Genomic DNA, 11,286 nt, shown 5'->3' with positions numbered 1-11,286 from the left:
CGTCTCGACCCCTGATTGAAGCTGAAACCAACATCACACCTGAACCGATGAGTTTAACCCGACTCAAATTCAAACGAAACCTGAACTAGAATAGAATCGATGAGCATGAACCTGATCCGAACATTTTGACTGTGACTTATCTCAAACCAAACCAACCCGAAGCGCCCTTAAGTTGACCCTAGTCGGGTTGTGCCGCTAAACCCGACCCGACCTGAACAGATCTGACCGAACGTCACCCGAACAGATGTCCGAGCCTGATGTTGAACCGAAATCAGATGTTGAGCATGAATCTTTCCCGTGACTGAGACGAGATACAAGCTGAAACTTGAGCCGAAACACACCTGACTTGAACATGAACTCTGCTGAACTACCATCTCTGCCGCCGGACTCCGCAGCCATCGCCGGTCGCCGGAAAACAGTCACCGCCACCATGTACGGCGGTGATGCCGCCGTCTCCTCTGCTCCGTCTGTCTCTCTGCTCACCGACACACTCTCTCTCCTCGCCGTTCTCTCTTTTTCTTCGATCTATCACCGGAAAAACAGGGAACCGGGGTGTGGTTGTGGTTGTCAGAAACACGACGAAGAAAGGGGGGGGGGTTGTTTGTCGTTGGGTGTCTCAACGCCAGAGTGCCTCCGCCATTAATTCCGATCGCCTGAACTTTAACAGTGGAATGGAGTGGATGCGAGGTAGAGAGGAATCTCTTGTCTGTGTTTAGAGTGAGTGAAGATGTTAGAGGATTAGGGTTTTCATATGAAGGAGAAGTAAGGGAGATGAGAGCAGTGGTGTGCGTATGTATGGATCTGAGTTCTAAAAGAAGATAAGGTTATCACTACCTTTATATAGGTAGGGTTTTCATAGTGGGCTTTGGGCTTGGGCCCAAGGCCCACAAGCCCGATGTCGCGTGTCTAATGGCCCGAAATCTATTACAAGGCCCGTTTTCAAAACCTGAGCTTTCTGGAACGTCGTAACTTAAAATATTCAAGTCAAAACACTCAAATTACATCGAACATCGATATTTGAAGCGTCCGTTCATCGTTTGCGTTAAAACACGTAAAATTGACTCGGTCGTCGTTCTTAACCCATTATTCGATCCGTTTTCCATTACGGATAGTAAAATTTTAAAACGAAACTAAGTGTATCATAACATTTCAGTTTTTAAGTTAATATGCGCATATGATGCTTCTGTTTCGTTGTCGGTGCGTTCATGCAGTCGCGTTCTTTGTTTGCGTTTTGTGGCGTTCTAAAGCGTGAAAATTTCACAAAATGAAATCCATGTTTAAATTTTATGTATACAACTCGCATTTGTCGGCTTGGTCAGTGTCTTGTCCGGTGTCAGTTAGTTTTCGTTTAATGCTCAGCAGATTTTCCGAAATTCACCGTACGCGCACTGTGCCGTCAGATAAGCGTTCCTAAGCATTCCAAAAGCCTAATTAAGTTAATTCGTGTCTTAAACACTATTTATTATCGTCTAAACGTTTGTTAATCGCGTAATTAAAAGCCATTAATTACCGGTTGTCACATTCTCCCCCTGTTGCAGAAATTTCGTCCTCGAAATTTAGTCTATGTTATCTCCTCAGAGTTGTGTTATTCTCAGGTAAGTCCGAATAATACCAAAGTGAATAACCGCATAATCGAATCAAAACTTATTCAGATTAGGTGAATGTAAAGACATTTTGCATCAATAAGAACCCAGCGGTTCAACGGAGTTTGTTCCAGAAATCGATGTCAAGTGAACGAAGCGTAGTGATACTATCACCAATGTGATTAAGTTTACGGGGTTCAATAAAAGAGGAATTTCGAGCGGTAGAATTTCAATTGAACGTTCACAATATGCAAATCAATTTTGAAACAATAGAATTCATTACCACGAAAACTTGCGTTGGTTATTGTATGATTGAAACTCAAATTCAACAAGCTCAAATAAATAGAATCATGAAACGATTTGCCAACTATTGAACCAATAAATGAATAAGATAAAATCAACGTGTTGACATTGTTGAGTCGCAGGATACACCGAAATGAAATACGACCGAACCTGGTGTATCATTGTCTTAATACACAGTTGCATTAAGACTATTTGAATGATTAATCAAACCAAAAAGCATACGTTGTTTGCATGAACGATCGACCATGATTAGCCCAAACTACAAGTTTATACCGACACCACAAGGTGTCGTATTGAATGAAACAATTCAATAATAGCGGTGACCGAACAAGTATCACCGTGTATGAAGTCAGATGAAGGGCTCAACGAAGTAAATGTGAATGTTTGTTCCAAACAAACATCATGAGATTTTCAATTGATAATGAAGCAAGGAAATAATGTTTTCGATCAAAAATGAAAAAGCAATGAATATCACAAAATGTTCGATCGATGCTGAAAGAACCGTTAAGAGGTACACCGATATACGAAATGAATTTGTATACCATTATCTTAACACACGATTGTATTAAGATTGCTTTAATATGATAAATCAACAAAAGCGGATTTAGTATCAATAAACAAATAGATAATTAAATAATTAAATCCGTGTATGATGTGAGCAAAGAGATTAGCGCAAGCTTCAAACTTGTGAAATACGCCACCACAAGGTGATCGTGATCAAAGAAACAATTCAATGAAGTCGAAGGCCAAACAAGCATGTTATGGTTCAAAGCAAATGAAGTGCTTGTTGGGATTATTTCGTATATGATGGCCTCAATCCATCATATGGAATATTGAATCGAATATATATTACAAGCAAGTTCAATCAATTGAACTTGGTTGAAACATAATCCAACAATGAATTCATGTATCAATAAGAAAGTTTCGACATGGCCACAACGAAAACCATGTATATGGCTTGAAAAGAAAGGAGTTTCAACGAGTTTCGTTGACTCGATATCAAAAGTCAACACTTCGCAACAATGTGGGTCATCTAGATCACAATGCAAAGATCAAGTATAGCAAAGGATATTTGAGCTTTGATAAAATGACAATTTGGAGTGAAGTCCTCCAATGGTCTTTACGGATCAACGAACCACATGCGCTACAAACAATGCATGCGTACATATGAATTCATCAAAAATAAAACAATTGAGTGTTTGCTATAATGGAAGAAAATCTTTGTGGTGCAACGATCATTAGGGGGGGAGTAGAAATGCAAAAATCTACTCACTATATGCAAGAAGTCGAAATTTCAACAAAAGAAATTTAAGGACTTTACCTGGAAGTTCACGTGATAATTGGTTGTTATGTGACATTACCATAGAATGTTGTACGTAGCATAATCGCCATGAATGAAGTAGGGGGGATGCGAAGGCATGTGACTTCTTTTGCAGCGCCAGTAGTTGTGAGTCTCATTAGAGTAAGTATAGATTGTTGTGAAATCCCAGTTAAACGTACCTCAGCGTGATTCGTGTCGTTTGCAGGATCACATGGCAAAGTACCGCATTTCGGTTGTTGTTTCTCCCACTGACGGGATTAGCATCGTTGCTATCATGCCCAATCATGTTTTCCCAAGGCCTTGTCTCGAAAGTCGTGTGTGATGTACTTCGACATCCGCTAACGTGTAGTTTAAGTTTTCACGTATAGCTACGCAATAGCGTTTCATTCCACGTGGATTACCTGCTTGGGTAATTAAGATAGCATAGACGACCTAATATAATGGCATTTGCGCGAGTTAATAATCACAGTTCCTACGTGAGGACCTTTAATGAATTTCGTCATAAGTTTTCCAGAGGTCCCATATGTGTGTTACCACAACTCTCAAAGTTTTGCTTACCGTATGTGATCGTTTCGTGTATCGTGTATCAAACACAACTCTTGTGCATGTTTAAAATCAAAATAGTTGACTCATTGTTCTTGGCAACGGTTGGAACCCATATTCGAGTCCTAGGCGTTATGTATGTGTTCAAGTCTTGATATCTAAGTCCCCAGAGGATAGTGAGGTTAAAGCCTAGGTATCTCTACAGAAACCTAATTCGCTGAAACCTATAGCTCTGATACCAATCTGTCACACCCCGAAATATCAGAGCTGGCGTGACTGGACCGGTATCTTCATTGCACAGCGGAAGCAAATAAGCTAAGACTTCTAAACAATGAAAGCCGCTAAGTACTCGAATACCCATGGGTTCTCCTATTCCAACCGTTCCATAGCTTTGAAAATTCAATCTGAGAAAGAACATGCGAGAAAGTCAACAAAAAGTTAAGCGAGTTCATAGTTTGTCTTGAAAAGATTTAAAATAAATCTTTTTGATAACCGGTTTTAAAGTTGTTGAGAAAATATGGTAAAATTATTTTCTTGGCATGATATATGAAAAACTGTGAGTCTAGCCCACAATAGTCTTTGTGCATTGCACGAGAGAGAGTGGGCCGAGCCCAAACGAACCTTTGTAAGCAGGATCAGCACGTCCTCTTACTTAGGTATAATTTGAAAAACGTTACCAAAGTTTGTAAATCCATGTATTTGTGAGTTTATGTCAAATGAATCTTAAAAACATTTGAAAGTTCAGTTTCTAAGTAGGTATGTAATGCGTCTATGAACATGTTGATCATTAATGTGTAGCTAAGACATTAATATGTGTGCCGACATAGGAAGCACTCAACCCGGTAGACGATTTAAGTGTCGATTCACTTCGACAGGGACACAAAAGCACTCTAAGTGGCCGCACAAGGACCGTGAGTGGGGCTCGCCCGTACCCGATAGATCTACCCCCTGTTCCGTGGTCCTTAAAAGGATTAATGGTGCCTAAGTTAGCGCCTATTCGCACGTGATCCAAGAGTTCATTCCATAGCTTAACCATACCCTAGTTAATATGTATTTCAAAAGAAAAAAAGGGGACATAACCCATTGGGTTGTCTCGTTATTCGTACGCAGAACAACCCAGTCCCGTTGTAGTAACTAGGACATTCCTGTCACTAGTCATGAAAATCATGCACGTTTGTGATAATACGCGTTTGTTTTGTGAAACCGGTATGTTTAGTATAAACCGTTCGTAAATCATTTCAGTTCCTTGAAATCCATTCGCAATATGGTTTAGAAATATGAGTTTTCGTTCAACGAAAAGTTGTTTATTTTTGCAAAACTTGCATGTCTTTCCACCCCCGAAAACATTTATAAAAATGTAAAACAGTAAAAAGTGGGGGTTATGAACTCACCTTGACATTCCAGTGCAAAGCTAGCTTAACGTGATTCCGTGATGTCATTCCAAGAATGTGAACTCGCTAGCGTGCAACTAAAGCATTCCTAATCAAGGAATAATTATAAGTTTCTAATTAAACAACGTAGTTAAACTACGTGTCCGAGCTCTACCGAATCGTTAACTAAACGATTCTATAAAGGTGTTATTATTTTGGTTTTGAAATAACCAAATTATGGTTATTGGATCCCATTTATAATCGGGATAAACACTAAGTCTTGAGATCGACTTAGTTTTCAAGTGATTAAGGTATATATTTATATATTTCAAATATAAATATATACCTGCGTTGTCGTGTTGGTTGTGAAGGAGAAAGCGTATGTGAAAAGTAGTACGACTCTTTCGAAATGTCGTATATGACATGGTAGTATACCGTTATAATTTTCGTAGGATGGAAACAAATAGATATATATACGTATATATATATATATTCAAAAACTTGACGTTTGAAACGAATATAACAAATATATTCATGTTATAAGAATATTCGGATCCGAAATAATTGAAGTAAATATAAGCAATTATATTTATTTATATAACTTCCGAATATTAAGCGTTTGAAATAGTCTAAAACTATATTTAGTTTGTAAGAGATTTTAAAGTCGGCGTTTTAAAATAAATATAAACGATTATCTTTATGTTATAAAATATCACGAAGTAACTATGTTTGAAATAAATATAAACCATTATATTTATCTTATAAAAACGTTCAAGATAAATATATACGTTATATTTATTTTACATAAATATTCAGGCTTTGTTAACTAGTAATTTGTGTTTTGTCAAAGTGTCGTAAAGTCGTTTTATATTCGTTTTGTAAGAAAAACTTGAACTTCAATATATGTCGTTCTTAGAATATAATATGTTTTGTGTTACGGGTTTTTAGCGAAAATCGGACAGAGTTTCCTCTGTTTTAGGAATAACCCGATAATAAAAAGTTGTCGTTTCATTTATCAAAATTCAATCATTGCCAACCAAACAATATATGTATATAATTTTCGTCAAAGTGCGCCAAAAATTGAACGTACATAATTACTAAATAAACGATGGTTCGAGCTCGGTTCGCGTATTTCTAACAATCTAAAAAATAACGCATGAATAATTCGCTACGTTTAAACTTTACCGAGCTTACGTTGACTGAGTTGACCTCAGTTGACCGTCTGTTGACCTGAGTTGACTCGGGTGTTGACCGTGTCAACTCGGTTTGACCTGTTGTTGACCGGGGTCTGACCCGCTGACTCGAACCCGCGTCTCGACCCCTGATTGAAGCTGAAACCAACATCACACTTGAACCGATGAGTTTAACCCGACTCAAATTCAAACGAAACCTGAACTAGAATAGAATCGATGAGCATGAACCTGATCCGAACATTTTGACCGTGACTTATCTCAAACCAAACCAACCCGAAGCGCCCTTAAGTTGACCCTAGTCGGGTTGTGCCGCTAAACCCGACCCGACCTGAACAGATCTGACCGAACGTCACCCGAACAGATGTCCGAGCCTGATGTTGAACCGAAATCAGATGTTGAGCATGAATCTTTCCCGTGACTGAGACGAGATACAAGCTGAAACTTGAGCCGAAACACACCTGACTTGAACATGAACTCTGCTGAACTACCATCTCTGCCGCCGGACTCCGCAGCCATCGCCGGTCGCCGGAAAACAGTCACCGCCACCATGTACGGCGGTGATGCCGCCGTCTCCTCTGCTCCGTCTGTCTCTCTGCTCACCGACACACTCTCTCTCCTCGCCGTTCTCTCTTTTTCTTCGATCTATCACCGGAAAAACAGGGAACCGGGGTGTGGTTGTGGTTGTCAGAAACACGACGAAGAAAGGGGGGGGGTTGTTTGTCGTTGGGTGTCTCAACGCCAGAGTGCCTCCGCCATTAACTCCGATCGCCTGAACTTTAACAGTGGAATGGAGTGGATGCGAGGTAGAGAGGAATCTCTTGTCTGTGTTTAGAGTGAGTGAAGATGTTAGAGGATTAGGGTTTTCATATGAAGGAGAAGTAATGGAGATGAGAGCAGTGGTGTGCGTATGTATGGATCTGAGTTCTAAAAGAAGATAAGGTTATCACTACCTTTATATAGGTAGGGTTTTCATAGTGGGCTTTGGGCTTGGGCCCAAGGCCCACAAGCCCGATGTCGCGTGTCTAATGGCCCGAAATCTATTACAAGGCCCGTTTTCAAAACCTGAGCTTTCTGGAACGTCGTAACTTAAAATATTCAAGTCAAAACACTCAAATTACATCGAATATCGATATTTGAAGCGTCCGTTCATCGTTTGCGTTAAAACGCGTAAAATTGACTTGGTCGTCGTTCTTAACCCATTATTCGATCCGTTTTCCATTACGGATAGTAAAATTTTAAAACGAAACTAAGTGTATCATAACATTTCAGTTTTTAAGTTAATATGCGCATATGATGCTTCTGTTTCGTTGTCGGTGCGTTCATGCAGTCGCGTTCTTTGTTTGCGTTTTGTGGCGTTCTAAAGCGTGAAAATTTCACAAAATGAAATCCATGTTTAAATTTTATGTATACAACTCGCATTTGTCGGCTTGGTCAGTGTCTTGTCCGGTGTCAGTTAGTTTTCGTTTAATGCTCAGCAGATTTTCCGAAATTCACCATACGCGCACTGTGCCGTCAGATAAGCGTTCCTAAGCATTCCAAAAGCCTAATTAAGTTAATTCGTGTCTTAAACACTATTTATTATCGTCTAAACGTTTGTTAATCGCGTAATTAAAAGCCATTAATTACCGGTTGTCAACTCCACCGCCATTCACCATCCCCACCTCCAACAACCTCCCTTCTACCACTAATTGGAAACCGGACACCCTTATCCCACAACACCGTAACCTACATCTCCATGTCCAACTGTCCGACCTCTACCTTCTTCCGTCGCCGAACACCGCACCACCACCATTTCCCACCGTCTGCACCTCCCTGTGACCAGAATCACCACCCGAATAAAACCCCTAGACCATTTATAACGTCCGGGTGTCACATAGCAGTGAATAGGGACTTTCACAATTCGAAATTTTCACTTTTTCTCGCACAATCGACGACTCAGGTACGTTATTCCGTCGTTTCTCACTGGTATGTGTTGGATTGAGTTTTGTGGATATTTGAGTTCGCGTCCGTGTGTGAGTTGTTAGTGTCGGGCTCTGTCGGGTTAGGTTTGTCGAGTCAGTGTTGGGTGTAGTTTGTTTCGAGTCAGATTTGGTTAGTTGAGTCAGGTGTGCAGTAGGTTTGAGTCTGTGTCAGTGTTGTTTGGTTATATCGTTCTTTTTCTTTCGAGTCATTTGAGTGAATCGAGTCATTGGTTGAGTCTTATGTCTTTGTGTCTTGTGACTGCTGTTTTAATGTGGATCAATTTGCACGTCTGATGTGTCATGTCAATAATCAGTTGCATTTGCATAATAGGTTGCTTGAGTGGGATTGGTTTTGGGTAGTTCGGGTTGGTTATCACGCTGCGGATTTTTGAATTGATTTGAGAGATGTGAGTCGGGATAGTGTTAAATATAGGAAATATGGGGGGTGGTTTTGCTCGTCTACTAAATTTTATACGAGTTCAATTTTTAAACGGGCGACGATGTTGGTTTGGTTTATTTTGAAATAAGTGAATTTTGCGGACGATTGTTTTGGCGAAGTAAACTTCAAGTGTGGGGAAGCGGTTGCGCCGTTTTGCTATAAAGCTATAATTTTTTCGACAAAAATTACGCGCGCCGTTTTCATTGCTTCCACGTTTTGGTTTTCGATGATTTCTCGGCACTTGGGATTGCTCGAGGGCGAGCAAAGTGCCGCGAGGGGGTAAAAGTGTAAACTGAGTGTAATTTGTGTAAATTGAGTCAAAACGTGTCGTCTTTAGGGTCAAAAGCATCATTTTGCGTCATTTAGGGTCGTTTTAGGTCTATCGAGTCGTGTTAGAGTCATGTTTAGTGTCGTTTTGCGCAATGTGCATCGCTCGAATTCGAACCGCTTCGCTCGTACTCAATCTCCATTCGGGCGAAGTTCGGTTCGTTTTTGAGTTGATTTGCGTCAAAGTCACTTGTATCGAACAACGGCCGCGAACGAAATGCTATACGGCCGTCGTTCGACTGTACATTATTATATTATTAAAAAAAATTTAAAATTTAAAAACACCAAAAATAGTTTGTTATTACTGATAGTTTGCCTGTTTTGTCTTGAATATTACTTGTTTTGCAGGCATGGCTAGTAGTTCTAGGCGTGGGAAAGGTAGGAAAACCGGAAAGGGTCAGACGGCACCGCAGCAGGATCCGGTTCCTCACGAGACTCCAATTATTCAAATCGCTGCTGATGATCCGAAATTAAGGAAAATCAAATATCGAACCTCGTATAACTTTATCCCGGATCAGAAAACGCACAGAGACGATCACCCGATTCTAAAGTTTGAAGAAGATTCACCCGAATGGGATAAGTTTGAAAAGTTGAAAGATACTGAGCTCCTTCAACACCGGGTTATTGATTGGAAGTGGTTGGAGGAGATAGGTTCAGAGCAGGAGGTGAGGGAACTCTTGGTTCAGAGATTGATTTATGCGATGAACTGCACCGAGCCTCAGTATGAGGAGTTAGTGTTAGAGTTCCATAGTACATGGGTGCACAAGGAGGGTAAGTTCGAGCAGGGCACGGCTGTATCATTTAGCTTTGGAAGGCAAGTGTATGAAATGAATGTGCCGAGGTTTGTTGTCGTTTCGGGTTTGTATACGGAAGAGGAGGTGAGGAGACCGGAGTTTGCTACTTACTTACGGGGTGCGTATAGTGAGCGTAGGGACTGTAGTGTTGGTAAAGCTGAGCTGAAAAAGTTTTGGAATACGATTTCTAATCGTGAATTTGGGCAAACGAACCTTATCACATCGGTTCGTAACCCAGTCTATAGATATGTACTGAAGATCCTATCGACGACATTGATGGGTAGAAAGTCGGGGGAAAACAAAGCAAATTGGCTCGAGCTTTTCATCTTGATGTGTAGGGTACAGAAGAAGGAATTTAATCTGGCTACTGTTCTAGCAGATTCTTTTAGCAGAGGTAGGAGGGGAGGTATTAGAGCTGGGTTGGATATGGGCCCCTACATTACCAGGATTGCAACAAATTTGGGAGTGTTTGACACATATCTTCCCGAATTTCTACACAGGGGGCCCAAGACAGTGGTATTTGGGATGGAGGAGTTGCAAAAGGCGGGAATAGTGTCGTGGCAAGCACCCTACGGCTGGGAGCCGATCAAAGAGGGTCCGCATGTTCAGGTGCCTCAGAGACGACCAGCTGAGGTTGTCGTGACTCAGACTGAGCCTACACTTACGCAGCAGCCACCACAGGCACCTGAGCAGCCAGTACGTCAAGTTCATAGGAGACACCCTTTATCTGAACCCCTTACTTTGGAGTCATTCTCTGGCTATGTGGAGCAGAGATTTGACAGGTTGGAGCAGATGATTGAGGCACTTAAGAAGGGTCAGTCGAGGCAGGATGATGTTCTTCGTTATATGATGACCGTTCAGAGCATGAGGATTCCGGATTACTTCCGGCCAGGGCAGGAGGGCCAGGCTGGTGTTGGTGCACAGGCTGATCCGGAGCCTCCATTTCAGGTGTTTGAGGAGAGCAGTCATGATTCCGATAGTGGTGCAGCTGGACAGCAGTGAGGAGTAGGTTGGGGATTGCATGAGGATGCAGAGTAGCAGCTGACTATTATATCTTTTGATTAGTATTTTTATTTTGTGCTGTTTTGATCCTCGCTTTTGGTCTGTATTTGATATTCGTACACTTAAAACAGGTTGGTTAGGGATGGATGGGTTGGTGAATGTTGGAACTGATGAACTACTGATATTTTTGATATATATTTATGATGATATGTTTGGTAGTTTGTTTGATGTTTGATAGGTTGATTATGTTAGCCGCTTTCATTCGCGTGTCCGAGGTTAGAGTTGTTTGCTGAGCGCGTTTCGAATTGGAGGGCTTATGTGGAAATGACTGGCACTTTGACAGTCTCACATATCAGCTAAGTCGTTTCCCTTTTTGTTGTTGTATTTTTTTTTTTGTCGTTAGTTCGTTATTTATTTAGTAGTTAGTTAGTAGTTTAGGGTTTTAGTGTT

At 41.0% G+C, this 11,286-nt stretch overlaps 1 protein-coding gene across 1 annotated transcript; it reads left to right on the top strand.

Moving 5' to 3' along the window:
* The first annotated feature begins 8,005 nt into the window (after window positions 1-8,005).
* LOC110906587 lies at window positions 8,006-11,057 on the top strand. The gene is made up of 2 exons (XM_022151700.1): window positions 8,006-8,252; window positions 9,389-11,057. The coding sequence occupies exon 2, from the start codon at window positions 9,391-9,393 to the stop codon at window positions 10,834-10,836; it is 1,446 nt and encodes a 481-aa protein (XP_022007392.1). The 5' UTR covers window positions 8,006-8,252; window positions 9,389-9,390; the 3' UTR covers window positions 10,837-11,057.
* Window positions 11,058-11,286: the final 229 nt, after the last annotated feature.

The sequence above is a fragment of the Helianthus annuus genome, chromosome 17 (genome assembly GCF_002127325.2).
Source record: "Helianthus annuus cultivar XRQ/B chromosome 17, HanXRQr2.0-SUNRISE, whole genome shotgun sequence".
Taxonomy (NCBI): Eukaryota; Viridiplantae; Streptophyta; class Magnoliopsida; order Asterales; family Asteraceae; genus Helianthus; species Helianthus annuus.
This window is presented reverse-complemented; position numbering and strand designations above follow the sequence as displayed.